The 20819-nt window shown below is 32.2% G+C and overlaps 1 protein-coding gene across 2 annotated transcripts; it reads left to right on the top strand.

Annotated features, from left to right (window-relative positions):
- The first annotated feature begins 1993 nt into the window (after nt 1-1993).
- Nucleotides 1994-20288, top strand: LOC148601275 (translocation protein SEC62-like). 2 transcript variants are annotated; one of them, XM_088554539.1, is made up of 9 exons: nt 1994-2430; nt 8566-8686; nt 9386-9488; nt 10386-10491; nt 11448-11537; nt 11947-12042; nt 14043-14103; nt 15165-15284; nt 16301-19220. In XM_088554539.1, the coding sequence occupies exons 1-9, from the start codon at nt 2032-2034 to the stop codon at nt 16708-16710; spliced, it is 1506 nt and encodes a 501-aa protein (XP_088410665.1). In that variant the 5' UTR covers nt 1994-2031; the 3' UTR covers nt 16711-19220. The 2 variants fall into 2 exon arrangements, with proteins under 2 accessions (XP_088410665.1, XP_088410666.1); XM_088554540.1 differs by lacking the exon at nt 1994-2430 and adding an exon at nt 3474-3580 and having other exon boundaries at nt 16301-20288.
- Nucleotides 20289-20819: the final 531 nt, after the last annotated feature.

Raw genomic sequence — 20819 nt, 5'->3', positions numbered from 1 at the left:
TGTGGTAGAGGTGATTCGTGGTGTAGAAATGCCATACTTTTTTGGACTACATATGCTATATTTTTCCGTAACGATGATCCGGTCTTGTATTCAGAAAGAAGAATCATGGTCTTAATATACACTCCCTAAATAGATCTTTATTTTTGAGAAAATCGTATACAATTATGCAGGGACTTAATATTACAGGGACTGGTCACTCCTAACAAAGTCTAATTATGCACTCCCTGATTCAATACACGATAACGATCCACGAGTTCATGATGACGACCATAAAACTTCTGTATTTATGACTTCAATCTTGTAGCAACATAACTCTGTTCCATGCAGAAGCCTGATTGTAAGAAGTCTAGCGCGATACAAAAAGTGTGCGTAGTTATGGCAAGCTCTGGCATAACGTATGAGTTGTGGAGTTGTGATATGAAAACTCCATACGCAGGTGCTGAAGAAATGTTGTCACAGATGAACGGAAGTTGACAATAAGGAATGAAAGGTCGTCGCGTTTGTTGTATAGTTTGATAAATAATTTTCCTTTACCATCGATCTCTAAGTGGTTCCAGATATGAGGCTGAATTCAGTGTCAGTAGTATCCTTTATCTCGAGTTCAGTGGGGTAGATGCGATGTATCAAATCCCCGAAACCAGGATTGTTTAACGATAATACGCCATCTATATAGCGGAAACTGAGATTAAAGAATTTAGCTAAACGATGTTCCTTCTTTTGGATCAGATCAGCTATAAAGTCGGCCTCATAAGAGTGAAGAAATATGTCAGCAAGTAGAGGAGCACAATTTGTCCCCATTGGAATGCCGACCGGTTGTTGAAAAACGCGTTCACCATAGTGGACAAATATTTTGTCGGTCAAAATTCCTGAATTTTGAAAACAACTTCTTCGGTATATTTAGTAGAATATTAAAATCATATTTGTACATAATGTCACGTCTCACAGGCGGAAAGGTGCTCAACACAACCAGATCCCGCAGTGACATTTTTCATAATTGCCAGCTTCGCAGATATATATCAAAACACTTCACTGGCATTTTATGAATTATCTAATCATGACATACGGGAGGTCAAATTTAGTGTTAAAATATTTGTTTTATTCTGTCATACTTCCACATGTTATGTTACTCCGACAATTTTAAGATTTACTCTTTGTTTTATATATTATAGGGGAAGGCCGTTTGCATGATTCTTACACGGATGGGACTTGCAGTCATCTTAAAAATCTGGAAATATTTTAAAATAATTATTCTGACCTCTACTATTTGGAAAATAAAAATAAATGAGTTTTATAGTCTCCATACTGTACAATATTATTTATTTAAATAATCTGGTCGTATAGCTACCGGTCACTTCCGTCAGACTCAAATGGTTACCCCTTTATTGCACAGTATCTACATATTTTTGATAAAGGTTTTTTGACTTTTTTCCTTGTAAAACGAGTGTTTACTTGAGTATACAGTATGCTATCGTCCCTGACCCAGTCAATGTATTAGGTTCAATTAATTTATTTGATTCCATCTGGGACAACATATGACTTATCTATTACCAAAATAATACCCGACATTATACAGAAGAAATGGAAGCATAACAACTTTCGACATACAATATTCTAAATAAAACACACTATGTCCATATATGATATGTTAAACACAATTTTACCTTCATCAGTCATATACATGTTCGGAAACATGAACAGTATAGTACTCAAGGGTTATATCCAGGGACTATCTATTACCTAATTTAGTAATGTATACCCTGGGCATTTGAAATATTATATCGACATTAAGGCCAAATACTATTAGTATATATTCACAACCAAGGAATAACTATTACATTTAATGTGTAAATCATTATAGATTCATAGTGTATGTACCTTCCAAGATTTGTTTCAATGGACGAATGACACGTTATAATGCTTTACCGGTTTGTCTGGTGTACACATATTTCCCTAAGGGCTAACTCTACAACCTCGATAAGGAAGTTATAATCATGGTAAGTATTTCAAGTGATCATTACAAATTTGAAGAAAATGCCAAAGAAACCACTGGGAATTCCACTTGCACCAAAAGTGGTTATTAAGCCACATTTTATTATCAACGATTTTTCATCCGATGATGAGATTGATGAAGACGATGTTAATGAAAATAACGAAGATATAATTGACGAGGAAAATTTTGATGAATCCGGTGAAAATGTAGACGAGTCTGTGGAAAATACAGATGTAAATACTAAGTACGATGGGAATTTTTTTAAGAATGAAAATTTCGATTATGGCAATGTTGTCCCCATGGAAGTTTTGGAAGAACAAATGCCGTGCACGCTCAGTGCTGCATGTGATTCAAAAGATGAAGACGACGAACAACCTGTCGAAGAAACTGAGGATGAAAAGAATAGGCGAAATTTTCTTGACTGGAAAGCTAAATTAGAGGTATTCTTAAATTACCTATAAATTGGGCCTCCTCTTTTTAGCATTATACTTTTCAGCATCATACATACATATGTAAGCGGTGGTACTGTAAATTTTTTTTCCACCCCTTGTGAATAGCAAGGCTGGAATGGTGAAACTTATTAAACCAGAGCGTAAAGCAATAGGCTACATAACTACTTATAGTGTATTGTTATTTTAGATTTGATTTTCGTTCATGGCATATAATTTTTATTTCCCAGCACTTTTCATTTTCCTCATCGGTTAAAATTATTCAGAGAATAGATAGTCAGGGACTATATGATACTGTCCATGGCATAACACAAGGAAATATATTAACAATCAATCAAAGGATAAGCTTTCTTGGAAATACATTTCTCATTATTAAAAAAAATGTCAGTATAGAATAGGTCAGTATTATGGCGAACAAGTAAGAATGGAATTATTGAAATCAGGCTAGAAATAAAAAAGATTGTACCGGTTTATCATTCTAACTAAATGCTCAACCTGTTGTTGAAACAGCCTATGAAATATTTCTCATAAAAGTCATTCTGATCATCCGTGGTAGTATGACATATAGATACTTCCATGTTCCGCTTCCTGGCAATTTCTGATAATGTCAGTATACAAAACAGAGTTTCAACTTATGTTTTGTCGACATGAATCTGGAATTTATCCACTATTCATTTATTTCGAGGACGCTTACCCTACCGGTGCACCTGGTCCATGCTCCCAGTTTTTAGTGGAGTCCGAGTTGCTCATTTACTTTTGTTACTTTGTATGTATGATTTTAGTTGCTTTATGTTCTTTGTTGTGTATGTCTGTTTTCCATGTCTAGTCTTTGTCCCTGGATTACATTCTTTTGATTACCGCTATAACCTTGGTTCCCTTAATTACTCTTTCGACAAGGATTTACAGTATCCGAATGAATTTTCCTGATCTATGCCGAATTCAAGGTCGTCTATCGCTCTACCAATCATTTGCCGTGTATTGGGAGTTTAAAATATCATGCAACATTTTTTAAACGACAAGACCGGGATCAACTTGATTTAACTAGTTATGAGTTCGGATTTGTCATCCACCTTTTAGGTTTTCATACGTAAAAATTGTAAACATGGCAGATAGAAGAAAAAACCGCCGTAAAAACGACCAGGTAAACGATTTGTACCTCTATAATAGTAAAAAACGAACGAGAGCTTATTCCTCGGTCCCTTTTTACCTGTTGATCTTACAACCGCCTTCTTTTTGTGGTCGGTAATATGTAGTGACGACAGATTACTTGATCTGTTGAATTGATAGTGCAAGACATATGGAAAGTCCACATTTTTTCTCTCGAATACGTATGTATTCAGACGGAGGAATAACTTCTCCCAAGCAAAATTTCACTTGCCTAGTGCTAATTTTGATTTTTCTTGACCACATCAGAATTACAAAATGACTCGATCAATCAACGTCATGATTATCTGAATTATGACAGATGCAATTTTTGCTCTTTAAATTGATTTATTCTTACAGTGTACATTTGTAATTAAAAACCTTTGAGTGGTATCTCATTTGACCAATACTCTTGGGAATTTAATTTTGTGGTTTACGCAAGAACTTTTTGAAAAAGGATATTACTGAAAATTCATTAGTGAGAATTACCTTGTACTTACTGGCTGTTAATTCTTGGCTAGTAGTTCAGAGACTAAGTAGACAATAGCACTGCACTGAATTGATATAAAACCAGTATGAGACTTAGTCCGCTTCGGAGATCAGTATGGACTAAGATTAATTTTTTTCAGAAGAAACTATGGCCCCTTACTCGGCCACCTGAATTGGCCAATTCAGTGGATTACAGGCCATTTTAAGGATTTTGATCCTTCAGGATCAAAAATACCTTATGTTGCCAGTTTTTGTCAGAAACTATCTTAGTTTTTTTTAACAATTCACAGAATATAGTCCCTATATAATTCCTTTTATATCAATTAAATTTCTTCCAAAATCATTAATTATGTTCTGTAGCAACATCCCTTCAGCACCTGCATATGGAGTTTTCATATCACAACTTGTAGGTTATCCAAGAACTTGCCTTAACTACACAGACTTTTTATATCACGCTAGACTTCTTACAATTCTGCTTCTGGAACAGGGTTATATTGCTTCAAGATTGAAATCATCACTACAGAAGTTTTATGGTTGTCATCATGAACTTGTGGATCGTTATGGTGTATCCATCTGCACCATGAAAACTGATTTGTTGGACGTGTCATAGTTTTCCTTTCCTCTTTTGTCCACCTGGGATTGATCTTTATTTGGCAACTTGGCAGCTGTTTCTTGAAAAGCAGAGGACACTTACCCTAACAGTGCACGTGGTCGATGCTCCCGGTTTTTAATGGAGTCTGAGTTGTTCATTTACTCTTTTCACTTTGTATGTATTAGTTTTGTTACTTTATGTTCTTTGTTGTGTTCGTCTGTTTTCCATATCTGGTCTTTGTCCCTGGATTACATTCTTTTGATTTCCACTAGAATCTTAATTCCGTTGATTACTCTTTCAGGCAATCATTCAGCTTAATAATATTCTATTATTGTTGCAAATTGAATTAAGATCTAGACTTTAAAACAAATGAAGAATTGAGGAACTTCTTTTTCAAATTTTGGTCTTGAAATTACTATGTTAGGTATTTCATAATTGATAAACAATAATTGAAGAGCTGTAATTTTAATCTGGTAAAATTGGAGGAAAATTCAAATGGATTAAAAGCATCTAATCTATCTAGGAAATTATTTTCTGAAGAAGAGTTTTTGAATAAATGCAAATTATTTTTTGGACAGGTTTTATGTAAAATTAAGTAAAATGTGTGTGTTTGAAATATGATATTTTTTAACTATTCGTCAACAGATCATATCCATACCTGCTAACCCTCCCACATTAGGGGGAACAATAAAAGATTTAGAATCTCCCACATCAAAATGTAAGATTTGTGGTAAGTTTTGGCTAAAATTACCTATGTTTTCTGTACAAAATACAAAAATTGCTTTTACATTAAAATCTCCCATGAGACATTGTTGATAAGGGAGAATCTCCCACATGAACTATTACAAAAGTGTTAAGGTATACATACATTTATCTCTGAAATCTGTATTAACATTCAGTTTAAACATTTAAGAATAAAGCAGTTTTAAATTATATGGGAAATCCAAATTAATTAAGTTCTGTTTTACATCATGTAGTCTTTGGGGCATGTGAAATTGTGTGAATAGTACTGTTTTCACTGGAATCTAAGGCCTCTCATGCTAACAGCACTTTGATTTTTAAAAGTAATGGGTCATTGCTAATCTGCAAACCCCCCCTCCCCGAGAATTTTTTTTATCCTTGAAGCAAAATGCTGCATCCTGGGCACATTTTGTTACGTCTGTCTGACGGTATTCACAAAAGACATACATGTTTCCTTTACGTGAGGCCTTTATGAAGGGGAATTTATCGGTCCATGAGGACTTGAATATATGGTCATAACGCTTCATAACTTGGACTTCCATTTCTGGGGCTTCATCCCCCATCTTTGTATTGTATCAGGGATTTTCCCAAGTTCAAAATCTAGCACACCAATAAACTTTTTAATTGGTGCATATGTATTTAACTAGCCAATGAAAAGGTCAGGGTATATACTATGTCGGACATGCGTTTCACTCCCTTTTTTTAAACTCACCCAGTAATGGCAAAGTCATCACATTATGGACTCGATCATAACATAGAGTTGAATTAATAAAGATGAAAAAAAAATTGGTAATCATTTTTGAAATAGATAGAAAAGTTTCTGAAGTCAGTAGATGGTAGAAACACCAGAAAATCGATAGACTACTGCCTAAAGCGGTAGGGTTGGCATGTATTAATAGTGTCTAAATGTTATGTCGATTTTGCTTAAAATGTATTTAAAATTATTTTTTAAATTAAGATGTGGTCAAGTTATGAAATACCCTGGTAAATAGAAATGAATAAACCAATTTTTAAATCATGAGAACAAGTCAGTCTATCTTGAAGCAATTCCTTTAGTGATCTGTTGCATTTCAAATTTTGTCCCTTTCAAACAACAGTGCTTCAGCATTTTGAATCTTGTTTTTAGCACAGTTCTGCTTAGTTAAGGGTGTGATGGGGTTAAAGTAATGAGTGAGAACCCTGGGATTATCTTTTGTTGTGGTCCTAACGATCAAACGATTGATAAATTGTTATTTTAAAGGATTATTATGCGTGCAATATCAGGGATGCCAGGTTAACAACAATAAAATGTATTTCACACCTGGTTGACCAGGTAATTACCAAGCTTGGGGTCATAAACTTGTCAGAGCGTAAGGCTGGGTGAAGATTGTCATCATTTATGAAATCCTTTGGTAAATGGCGAAAATGTCGAGCGCTAGCTAAATCAGTGAGTAATCCTTGCCTGAACCCCTTGCCTATCGGTATGATTATAAATTGTTTTATTTTCCTTTCATACCAATAATGTATATTTTTTTACTCTTCGAATGCCTTTGATTGTATCAACTTGTCTAATAAAAAACTTGTTTTATGGTAATGTATATATGTACAGTGTACACAAGATTTCACAACTATGTTTCAACATTTTCTTCTGGCATTAATAAGACAATGTTCATAATTTTGTAAATGTAACAGGATGTATAGATTTCAAAATCCTATTAAGGGGCTACATCAAGTAATAAATGTTAGGTTTATGTATGTGATTTAATTATGGAATAAAAGTATGAGTGCACATTCTGTTTTTCATTTTACATTACTTTATTCACATGTGCATGTACATTGTCAGTGATTATACAATCAGGCATCCATTTTAACCCTAGGTTTCCATGTAAAGGGTCCATTGATGGTTCTTTTTTTTTTCAAATGACAACAAATATAGCACTTGTATTATGTTATTAAGCTGTCGTCATCATGGCGGTTGCTGTTATTTTTTTACCTTCTCAACTCAAACAAGTCACACTTTCTTATTAAAAAGTTTTGAAATATCATTCCACCTCTGCACAATGTTTATATACATGTACATATGGAAGATGTGCACCACTTATTTAAATGAAGAATTTTGATAAATATTTCTATGTTTAGCATGTTGAACTTACAAAGCCATTTTTTATCACTTTATGTTGTTGACAATACCTGCTTTGTGTGATCTGTAACTTAATAAGTGCTTAATCAGTATTGTTCATACTTTGCACATTGCTTATTAATATCATACAGATACATGTATGCATCTAGTGTTATGAACAAATTTGATTTTACTAATCAAAGTTAGCCATACATACATGTACTTTAGGTAATTTGTAACCCACACCCTAGTTAAATAACTTTTTATAGTGTTCACACATATATTGAAGATATTAATAGGCTGACCAATATATGATGGAAGCACAGCATACCCGTAAACCCTCCCTCTTTAGGAGGGTGACTCCATCTTTTGGGTTAACCTCTCTCTTTGAGAAAGTCTCCCACGTGGGAGACTCAATTCCCCCACTTTCATGAATTTCTCCTCCCAAAATCTACCTTTTAGGAGAAATTTGGCCTAGTTATATTCTAAATGGCTTATTACATTGATATAATACAATGTTTATGTAACAATCAAGAAATAATTAATCCTTTTGTTGTACTAATTACAATGTACCCAAATTTTTCTTAGAAATCCTTAGTAGATTAACAAGATTATCATTTAGATTTTATATCTTTCTCTTGTCCTTGTAAGTGGATTTCTAGCAAAATCATCCTTTTTTTTCTGCCAAAAAAGTTGTCACACTAAATCTGCCTCTTAGAAAAGCTGAATAGAGGTAGATCTCCCTCTTTTAACATTCAAAAGATTCATAGGTATGGCATGGTAATGATTTGTTTCTTCAAAACTTAGTATGGCTGAGATAATGATTTCATAACCCAAAATCTATGAAGTGTGATCTTTAAATTTTTGTTTTAGTTCTGTATAATGTCTTCTTTCCCAGGTAGTTTAATTGTATCCTGATTTTGTGGATTTTGTTGTGTGATTTAACTCAGGATATAACAAAGAAAATACACCAGTAGGATATCAGTAGGATACCAGTAAGATATCAGTAGGATATCGGTAGGAGACCAGTATTTGATGAAGCTTTGTTTTATGTATTTTTCAGTCTGATGATGCCAACAAGTGTACGAAAGAAGAGTATGCTGTGGCTAAGCATCTACGATTCAATGTTCCTATCAGGGATGCTAAGTTTGTGGCCATGGGAGAGGAAGTCAAGAGCTTTGTGGGTAAGGAAGGGGACAAAGGTCATATTAGATTAGTTAAGAAAAAAAATCTAGGCTGAAATATTCTTTTAAGGACTTTCTTATTTTGTATGAACTAACTGAAAAGTTACAAACATTTGCTAGACGAAATCTAAGTAATTCCTCTGAGCATTTTACAACACCTCTGAATTTCTCATCTTTTGATATAGAATTAACAAAGATACATTGTAGCAAGTTGATTATGGAAATTCCTTGAGATGTGAGAAATTTAAAAAAAAAAAACGAGCTTAAGTTGTAGACTCTGTTTCTCTTACCGGTAATTTTCCAAAACAAAATCTTAGGCTTTATTCAGCATTTGTGTCATGGTAGAAATTTTAGCTATCATCTATGACAACATGAACAACATTAGAAACATCATAACGTCAAATTTCGACCAATAAGGTGTTGTAGACAATGTGATACAATCACACAACAGCAAATTGCCCCTTTCCATTTCGGCTAATTAGCATCTGAGCACTTGAATGCCTCTAAAGACAAAAAATACGTTTCTAATATCGGTCAGGAAGTATAAAAATCAATTAAAAATTAGAGATAGTATTATTCATTTTTTTCATAAGCTGTTTTATGACTACTTATAATGTCAAAGAATTATGAACCTTTTTTGACAATCTGCAATAATAATTGAATGATCATGTTGCTAAATCAGATGTATTACCTTTGTAGCTAAGGATGCGGTTGATGCCTTGTTGGATTCAAAATGGGCAAAAAATAGTACTGGTGAGATACAGATCACTGACAGGAAATCTTGTGTTAGCTTGATGAATTAGTAAGTCATTTTTAACTAATCACAAGTATCACTTTTTTTTCAAATATGGATTTTTCAGCAAAAGTTCATATTGGAGGCACCCCATCTTGTCATGGGGGCAGTTTATTTGCTTATATCTGCATTAAACAGCATTCACCCTAGTAAAATATCATAAATGTGGGCCAACACAACAAATGTAAATATTCATTCGTCAATCAGTTAAAAAAAATAATAAATTTATTTTGAAAAAAATAAGTTGGATTTTGCCAACTGGGAGCACATTGTAAAATTAATGATAAGGGCAGTGTGATGCTAGAATATGAAGACCTGGTGCAGCGCCATGCTAAATTGGTCTAGGGTAACCTCGAGTGAGGTAAATATATTAATCTGGGGTTCAAATTATTGTAGGTCTGAGATCTAGGACCATAACTATTTAACCTAGAAAATTTGAAATTTCATCTGCCTAGGTCCTGAACCTTACAATTTATTGATGCTTTATGAAGGACTTTTTTTGTTTCCTAAAGTTATCCATTGATTTGAAATTTGGAAAAGTCCAGTGGTCCATTTCACATAAAACTGTAAGTGTAAAATCAGTCGTAAGTTAAAACATAACAATTCTTTGATCTTTTAGGACGCCAAAACTTACAACTAATTTTAAGCTTACGATTTATTGTGAAAAGGACTACAGGGTCTTCAGCTCCTGAAATTAGATTTGAACTTCTGTTAATACAGATTTAACCGGAAGAAAGACAGATGCAGCACCTTAATTTTCTGGCTAGTTAAGAAAATGTTTCTTTGTAATTCAAACTGTAGATCTTTGTAGTATGATGGAGTGTGATTGTGTTGGCTAGTGTTTACAACAACACTTTTTACAAGGCTTATTTCTTTTATACAAGCAATTTTTCACTTTTCTTGTAGTTTTCTCCAGAAAGGTTTGTTTCACAGAGCGGTGAAAGTGGAGAGAAAGAAAGATAAAAGTGACAAAACAAAGAAGAAGAAAAAAGAAGCTGAAGCTATAGAGGAGGTATTCAAACAGAATTGAGCTGGTCTTTTAAACATATGAGTTTGTAAACAGACATGATTTTTTCCCAATTTAAATCTGAAATGTGATGTTTCAAATCCAGATTTTACTGTTATGTTTCATTTATTACACCATGTTTTAATACTTCCGATTTCATCAACATCCAATTTTTCAGTTGGCTTAGTAAATTGTGTCAGTGTAAATCTGCATGTATTGGTATTGGATGATTGAATTCACCAGACTTGTTTTAAGATATTCTCCATAGTCGGTGAGGGTCCACCGTGCACCCCTCTCTCATCAATTTCGTGGTGATTTTCAGGTACCTTAATACCTCTCATTACGGAATCAATTTGTCGCCAAAGAATATTCTGATTCTTTTTTCAGTATGAGTCTATATTTGTACCCCACTGGGCCAAAAAGACAAGATTTTTGTGACTGAATTGTTTGAGAGTCTAAGTCTTCCTGGGACAACATGTACCCCTACCCCACCAAAAAATCATAGTTGACATATTTTTCAGTGTCTGAAGTTATGAATATTTGAATTTTTCTAAATCCAATTAGGTGAGAAATTGCCACTCCTAACCCTTGAAAAAAAAATACCTCAACATGAACCGAATGCTAATTTTTTGCATATAATCGATGTAAAAAAGACATACTGGGTACTAGTGTTTTAATTATCGATGTATTTAACATATCTGATCATTTTAGGTGTGAATTTTCTCTTTCAAGTTGACAATAACAAGTTTTTCATAACAAGGGAAAACTTTGGAATTTCATATTCTCTTCCATTTCACCTGTCACATGCAATTTTTTTTCAAGTACCCAACTGTACATAATTTCTCTAGAAATAGGAAAGCTCTTTTTTCACAACTGTCTTGTGATGTAAAAATAGAAATTAGGGAAGGGAGTTTTTTTATCACATAAAGATTTAATTTTGTGATTTTCCTTGTATAATACAGGACAAAAAGTCAAAAAAAGACAAGAAAAAAGCAGTGACAGATGGACAAGAGAGTGAGACAAAGAATGAAGATGGAAAGAAAGAGAAAAAGGTAAATACATGTGCTTTGGTAATGCAGATCTTTATAATGGCTCAAACTACAGTAGTAAATTCTTGCAAAACTTAAATTTTTGTTTAAAAATGAGATGGTTGAATGACATATCTTAATTCAGATTCATAAATCAGTTAAATTTCTCTAAATCAGTATGATATAAGTACTAATATTACACTAAATTGATTTTTGTAACAGTTAATCCAGTCTTGCACAACTTTTTACATTTTTTTACCTATTTGCTATTGTAATATATCATAGACTGACACTGTCCTGAACAAATACTTGTTGAATGAACCCATCATTTTATCTGTTTTGTAGGTCTTAAATAAAGACTTATACTTGCTTTTTACTATATCTTTGCTCAGCTTTTAAATAACATTTTTTTTGTATCATTCAATTTAAAAAGGAAGATGAAAAGAAAGAAGAAAAAGAAAAGAAGAAAAAAGAAAGAAAATTAAAGTTAAACATGCATGAGGATCAAGTTTTCCTTGATGGAGAACATGTAAGTATATTGATGAATTGGATAGAAATTATATTTGTTTTTGAAAGTTTGAAAACAGAGCCAATCAATGGTTACAGAATACAAAAAATACCAATTATATTTATCTTGCAATTTGAAGTGCTGTTCATGTGTTTCAAGGTGTAACCTCTCATCAGCAGCTTGAAAATCAAATACATAGGAAGATCCAAATAAAAAATTGATTGTAAGAAGTGCACAAAATCAAAACTATCGAAATAGGAAGTCAAATCCATCACCAAGAGGTTCCACCATGTGCAATACTAGGAATAAAGCCTCAGAAATTTGTAATACTGTAAATTTTGATATAATAAAATATGATATAATTTAAACCTGTCTTAGCAACCACCTGTATTCAACAATAACCTGTCTTAAAAACCTCCTGTATTCATCAGTAACTTGTCTTAATGAAGAGCTGCGCTTTAAGCGCATGATACGCCTGTTGCCCTTTTAACTTGTCCTTATGCTTTTAATGAATTTAGATGATCAACTAGAAATACTGTGAGCCCTGTCAAATACCCTCCCCCCCCCAAAAAAAAAAGTAAATAAAAATTGCACAAAAAATTTGGTACTATCAAGGCTACCTGAAGTTTAATGAAGTTTGTTGTCTTGATTTTCATCCATACATTTCTATCTTGTTCAAAACACACTTTTCTGACAAAGTTACCAAATACCTTTCCGCCTTTTTTTTTTTTAAAGTATAAAAATTCATTACACCAAAACAAAAAATCTGAAATTTATAAAAATCGAAAGGGAGCTTATGTCAATAGATATGAACAATTCACCAAAGTTTCATAAAAGTAGGTGAAAGTGTTTTTGAATTATTGTCCGAAAACTTGAAAATCCTCTTTTTTAAGTAAAAAATTCATAATACGGAAACGAAAAATCTGAAATTTATAAAAATCGAAAGGAGATATGAACAATTCACCAAAGTTTCATAAAAGTTAGTGAAAGTGTTTTCGAGTTTTTTTCCAAAAACATGAAAATCCCCCTTTCTTTTTAAGTAAAAAAATTCATAACGCGGAAACGAAAAACACAAGTGGATTCTTGAATTTGTGGATTAGAGGTTTTCAGTATAGATATCTATGTTAATCTCTTTTCCATTACATACCAAATTTTGTTGTTTGGCCTACCCATGAAAACCACGAAAATTGGTACCCCACAAATATTAGTACTTTCAAAGTATGTAAAATTAGCCTTTCATACAGAAAACATGGAAGACATACAGTAAAGTCATCAATACTTGAAAGCCATGTCACTGTGTGATCAACCTGCTTATAATCTAATTAGAATTATTCCTCTCAATTCTGTTCTGATGGCCTTTCTGATCAACCAATCGGATTTCAATTTTCATGATTTTGAAAGCATTATTCAAGGGGGAAAACCCTATGATTCTGAAAAGGTCATCTGAACAGAAAGTAGAATGGAGAGTTGTTAGTTCCTTCAAGCATTGTCTGAATGGAACCATTGATAGGTCTAATTTTAATTAGATTGCCCGGCTTAAGGTTTACCAATAATAAATTGACACTGTAAATCGTGAAATGTTTGTGTTGTTTTATTTTTGCCATAAGACCTGTACTATGAAACTTAGACGGTTGTTGATATTTTCTTCAAAGATCATCATTATACAATATGAGGAACAATGGCACTAAGCCTAAATAGATTAATTGCAGAAATGGAGAAAAATCAACACAAAAATTTTCTGGTTTTACAGTATAAAGTGATTCCTTCCATTGTTCCCAGTTCCAATCCACTACTCCTCTGAATGGATTATGAAGAAAACTATCACAAATTCTTTATCGCGTGATGCCATTGTGCACCTCTGACAGTGGGGGTTTTAACATCCTTAACTACCCTTTTAGGTCTCAGTTAATTAAGTATCTCATATAATGTTTTTTTCTATGGTTTATGGGAGGAAAGTGAAAAAGGCTGTAGCTCATTTTTTTTTTTCTAATTTTTAACAATACATGCTTCCCTTATTTCAGATCTATGTGTGGATTTATGATCCTATACCAGCAAAAACATTTTTAATCGGGCTCTTAATGGGTAAGTATGAACATGCTTCCATAGGATGCAAAAGGAGAAGGGGCGATAAAGGGTCTTATTAGCCTAAAATTCAACTGAGATTTAATCATGAAAGTGTTGAATGATTAATTGTAAATTTTGAGACTTTGAATTCATCACAAACAAGAAAACACAAAAACTTCTGATAATTCTTGCATTGAAAAGACAGAAAAAATTGCTTGAAGATTACCAATATTCAGATATTCTGTACTTTTTGGTCACTGTCTTGTCATATTTTATGGCAAGGCAATGGTGTCTACATCCAAGAAACCACCATATTATTCAGTGAATACATGCATTATTACATACTTTATTATATGTGAAGGTATAAAAATGTTTCTCGGGTGTAGACATAGTTTTCTGGATGTAAATGCATCCTGACAAAAACAACAAATTTTACAATTCTCAGCAGTTTTTGCTAAATGATGTAAAATTGTGGCATATTATATTTATATATTTTACTATGTTATGAACAACTTTTATGTTATTACAACAAAGTTTATATTTTTGGGCAATATTCATAGCTTAATGCTTGTACACCTGGATTATAGGAGTCCAAATATATTAGAGGAGGTCAAATGCCCATAGGTACCAAATTTTATTGTTGTTTCTTGTTAGAACATATAACTGAAAATCTTCCTTGAATATGTAACCAAGTAATGAACAAATGCTGACCAATAGCCTGATAAATACGTAGCTTGTACAAGGGGAAGCAACTCTGTCTCAACTATGATATTTTCACATCTTGCATATCACAATGGCTATCAAAATGAATTTGTCTGTAGCTTACTTAATTGCTTTGAAAATGATAGAAGTTCAAGCTTTTATAATATCTCATTAAATAATTTCCATAGTAAAAGCCTGAAGTCATATAAATGCCCTCTTTCTTTTTTTAATTGTTTCCAACTTTGGGTTGACAGGCAATATATCTTATGCTATTGCAGCTGCATGTTTACAAAAAAACTTTTTTAGATTCCTACTAAAAAGAATGTTTAGAAAACAAGCATAACTATAACTCATATGTTGATGTTTTTTTTTTCTAGTGATTGGAGCTGTTGCATTCTGTTTATTCCCTCTATGGCCTGATGAGATGAGAATTGGTGTATATTATCTTAGTTTAGTTGGCGCTAGCTTTGTTGGTTTTGTATTATTCCTTGTTGTGTGTAAGTATTTCTTGATAGTTGTACTTTTTAAAGGAGAGGAAATTGAAATTATATCCCCACTCAATGATTGGAATCGCCTTCACATTGGTCATTCCATCCATCTATCAAAATTTTGTCTCAGTTATTTCTGCTTCCCATGGATGGATTGATTTCAAATTTTGTATGTTGCTTTATATAGATTGTGCACATGTAGTTAATAATTTTTGTTGCTGTCTGCTATCAACTTTCTGTATGAGAGTCTGTATACTACATGTTCAACTTCATGTTTGCCTTGCTTTTTTTTTGTAGTTAAGTTTGCAGTTCTCCTTAAATATGAATCATCATTTATGATACCAGTTTTCATTAATTACTGGTAGTTCTTTGTATGTCTTATGTGAATAGTTTCAGCAGTCTTTTGGAAGTCTTTGGACTCACAATGCAGGCTGCATTTTAAAGTTAAAATTTTGCAAGAGCTATAATGCTGTTGTCAGCATTTTCCATCTTCATTTTTACTTAGTTACACATGTATTGGATGGGTCAAATACATCTTCAATGACAAATTGAGTTTTCATTATATAGATAGCAGTGATTAAATGAATGTACCCAGCATAAAAAATTTCGATAATTCAAACTGTAAAATAAATTTGGTAATATCACTCTTGCACTTTCTCCTGCCAAAATGTTACAGAATGTCACAACAACGAATATCAATCCTCCATTCACAAAATTTAGTTATTTATGTTGAAAATACCTATGAATAATGGAGGAAATCTATATAAAAAATGGGATAATCAATTGATTATCGTGAATAACCAAAATGTGATCACTTGTGCCAAGAATGCATTAAGATTTAAGTCGTGCGTGGAACAAGTTCTTCTTTGGCACTCATGATCATATTTTGGTCATTAAATCTTTCCAATGAATTATTGTATTATTATTTCATATACTTATTAAAATAAGAATAATTTATGATAAAAAAAATTTGATTGTTCTTATAAAAAAAACATTTATGATCTTTATTTTTGTATTATTTACAGTGAAACAGGTACTGTTTTGTGTTGTTTGGCTTTTAACATTTGGGAAAATACATTTATGGATTTTCCCAAATCTTACAGAAGATGTTGGAGTTATAGAATCTTTCAAGCCATTTTATGAAATAAAAAGACCAAGTGATACTAAAAAAGCCAAAGATGTTAAAAAAGAAATAAGAAAACGACGGGAAAAGGCTCTTGAAAATGAAGAAACCGAGAGTGAAACACAGGAAATGGATGGTGAGAAAAACGAAGAACAGGGATTTGAAATGGTGACACACGATGACATTACAGAAAATGGCAAACAGGAAGAAGATAGAGATCATGAAGGAGATGATGAGGATGTTGGAGATGAAGACGATGTTAAGGATAATGAAAGTGGCGATAACAGTTCGGAAGAAAAAAAGAACAAATGAGATAAATCTCTTTATTTTGAAGATCTAGTCTTGCATCAATTTTTAGGGGCATATTAGGGGTAATTTAACATTGTGCTATGGGGCCATTATCTTTTTAGATATTTTGTCATTTTTCATTTTTTCCGAATTTTCATAGAATGACGGAAATAGATCATTGTAGTTTAGTGTACCATGTTACAGGAGAAAAGGATTTCTACAGACAGGAATCTTAAGGGGACATATTGCAAGCTTAATTATAATTAAACTGTTCATTTATGTAGTATTTTATCATGGCACATTTCAGGGAGTAATCATGGTAGGGTGTTAGGATCAAATTTTTAAGTTTGGATTGTTTTTGGTTGTTATTTTGGTTTGGACTTTATATTATCATTATTACCTATGACTTTTAAAACTTAATGATGGCTCATCCGTCAGACATGGTTTCTTCCCCATAAAACATAATTCCACTTTCTCTAGTGGATTTTTTTCAATTCTTTAAATACTTTATATTAACTTGTGATTTTGCTCATTTCTGTTTACAAATTTGATCATAGCCTAAATATGATACTAAAATGATTGCTCCCTTATCTGTTTTATCCTGACACTAAAATGGTTGCTCCCTTATCTGTTTTGTACTGATACTAAAATGATTGCTCCCTTATCTGTTTTATACTGATACTAAAATGGTTGCTCCCTTGTCTGTTTTATACCCAATGTTGAATCAGTATCAACTCTGCTGCCATATCATTGTCTTCTTGTTTCCTTAATTTTTGTTGTGCCTAGTGCATTTAAGTTGCAGTCAAAATTAGACAGAAGGGTGATTCATTCATGTCAAAAACCCATCAAATTTACATTCTAATTCAGAAACAGTTGAATATAAACTATACCTTGTCATTCAATGGTTGCACTTTGGAGATAAAAAAAATATATAGATTATGTAGATAAGGACTGTTCCATTAAAATTTACATGGGGGTTGGGGTCGCAACTTGTAAAAGACTCCCCACCCTTCCAATATAAAAATATATTGCCAACCTCCACTACCTGAAAAAAATGAAATTAAAAAAAAATTATCAATAAATTGAAAAATGCATGTGTAGTGTTGAATTTTGGAAATCAGAGCATCAAAAACTCCCAACCCCAGTTGTATTGATTTCTAGAGATGAAATTTCACGCCTACCAACATATACGGAAAAAATATTCCTCCCCTCCCACACACACTAAGAGAAAAATAAATCAGCATCCACCTTTCCCATGTAGATTTAAATGTAACAGCCCTTAGCAATTTGAGGATGTATGTATGGTTTTCTGAAAAATACCAAATGGTTCAAATAGTCAAATTAAACTTTCAGAAAGGTTGGGTTCTTTCATACTATGTTTCACGCACTGCCAGATTCTTACAAGGGCTGACACTTAATAGTTACAACTGGAAGAACTGGGTTAAATAATTGTTTATATGTTGTGATGTTGTTTAGCTTAATAAATTGCTCTACTTGCTTTGTACTTATCAGCCAAATTAGGCATGACTATGATTGATAATAGAAACTATTGGAACAGGCATTTGTTTTTTGTTTTGTTTTTTTTTTTTTTGGGGGGGGGCAGTTTTTAGAAATAAATATTCTGGCCCTTAAAAGTTGAAAAGAAAATATTCTGACCTACACCTCCTACAAAATGAATACATTTTCTGATCCCCAGTCCAGGTACTTTGTACAGAGAAATAGAAAGAAAAAATCTTGCCCTGGTGTGATTGAAAATATTTTTCTGACCTAATCTAAATGAATTTTTGTGTTATGAAAGCAGCATAATGCATATGAAGATCTTTGCAAAATATTTAACTTAGTAGCATTTATTGTAACAATTTTTTGTTTTGACTGTTTTATATGAAAAATTTGTTAAATTTTAATTAAAACAAAGCTGGTAATTTTTAGCGTAATTCCAGTTTTAAGCATGTAAAGATTTGATACTTTCGTAAACCTATGCAAGGTCTGTAAAGTTTTCAAATTCTGTGCAATATTCTATTTGAAAATAGGCATACCTGTTAAACCTCCAATAATATTATGGAGACTCGAATTAGGAATCTCCCACATGAAATTGGAGGGAGATTTTTTGTTAAAATTACTATATATTTTGTGGAAAATACTGAGTTATTGAGTTTTGTCATCAAAATTTTGTTTTTATGTAAAGATAATACCAGTGGGAGAGAATCTCTCACATCAACTGTTCTAAAGGTTAACAGCTATGAATAGGGGTAATTGTTTGTTACCAATCTACAAACTTGAGTTTTTTCCCTGATATCAAGCCTCAATATTTATCACCAGAGAAATCTTCACATAACTTGTGTTTTCTATTTGTTTAGTTCATGTTATGTTTACATTTTGTTATAATTGGTGCCGTAAACGAAGTATGAGAATCAGAAATATCATTTTTAAATTATATTTTCCAATGAAATTCAAATTGTATAGAATTTCTAATATTGGTAATTAATTTAGTCTTTAAGAATAGGATATCTATTTTTTTCCATTTTATAAATTGGTATGTTTACTTACTTGTACACAGATGATATATCTAAGATAAAAAAAATTCTCTTCATGTCTAAATATACTTGCATTTCAATTTTCTTTTTTGTGTTCATATTTTTCTTGCCTTTGTATTCATTGTAAACTCATCATAAATGTCTTGTCACTCTTACTAATTTATTGTATACCTGTAGCATTTTCATATTAAGAGACCCATAAAACTGTTTTCCATTACTCAATACAGGCATTATTGTCAAGTTAATTTAGATAGTTTAGGTATTTATAATATCATGAAAATAAATTTCTAGTACATTGCTTCATAATGTGATGTAATACACATTCTGATTTAATCAGTCCGAGTACCTACATGTATTTCCCAGTTTTGTACAAATTAAGTCAGTAGTTGGCTTATTTAAGTCATTCTGGGTGTTAGATGGAGAATCCTTGATAGATTATTTTAAGCTTAAAGAAAATAGTCGTGATTGACAAGTGAAACCTGAGGCAAGCATTCATACCCCAGTTAATCTCTGAGCTGCTTCGTCAGGCTTCTCACTTGGTTTTTTTTGTGTTACTTCATGGAATTGTAGAAAATTCACATACCAGAAACCCCTTTTCCACTATCTTGCTGAAATTTGCATCTAGTATATCTGATTTTTAATTTTCATTTTACTTATTTTGGTCTTCTGAACCATTTATAGCTCCTTCAGGAAGTATTTTACTCAATGTCCATATCTGAAGGACAATTTTCTCAACTCCACATGCCCTCTTAACAAGCTCTTAAGTATTTACAAGTTGATTTGTTGTCTGTATGTCTGTTTGTTAAGTTTTTATTCTTCAACAAAATACAAAGTAAATGTATCAAATTACATTTAAGATAGTTTATTCATATTATTGTTATGACACTTGGATAGATGATGACATCCCAGTTCCTTGAGTTCTTTTTTACCAATGTTTTTTTGTTATGTTATTACCACTGATGACAAGGCTTTGGTGTTACTGTTCATTCAAATCTCATTTATATATTCATATTTTATTTCAAGTGCTCACTTTCTAAAGGATTTATAATAAAGAAAAAGATTTCATTATATTGGTTTTGGTGTAGCTGTCATTAAAAAGAAATTAATTACTTTGCATACTATTGTGTATTGCATGAATGTCACATGACCCATCAAATTGTAAAATATCATTATGTAATAATTGTTCCAATTTTCATATTCAGAATTTATCAGACAGTCTGTAAACAAGTTTTTTATTAATCTAATTCTGATATAAATTAAACTTTCTTTAGAATATCATTGCTAATGACTGTTGATATGGAATTTTTAAATGTACCAGAGTTTTTTAATCAGCTTATTTTTTTATTTTTGAGTTTTGAAGATAATTTAAATGACCTGTACTCTCTAACAGATGAATTTTATTTAAATGAAGGTCTCACTGAGCAATGTTACTAACAACAGATAAAGTAATTACATAATATCATTGACATCATCCAGCAATGAATTAAAAACTATATGAAAGGATGGGATAAAGTAAGCCCTATTTTTGACCACTTAGTTGAGAACAGATGAAATGGGAAGTTGTCTTTGTTGTATTTAAAATAACATAATACCATTGAC

This window comes from Perna viridis, chromosome 12, assembly GCF_037379345.1.
Source record: "Perna viridis isolate PV_CMFRI_1.1 ecotype Kerala chromosome 12, ASM3737934v1, whole genome shotgun sequence".
Taxonomy (NCBI): Eukaryota; Metazoa; Mollusca; class Bivalvia; order Mytilida; family Mytilidae; genus Perna; species Perna viridis.
The sequence above is the reverse complement of the archived record's forward strand: the minus strand, read 5'-3'. Positions and strand labels throughout refer to the sequence as shown.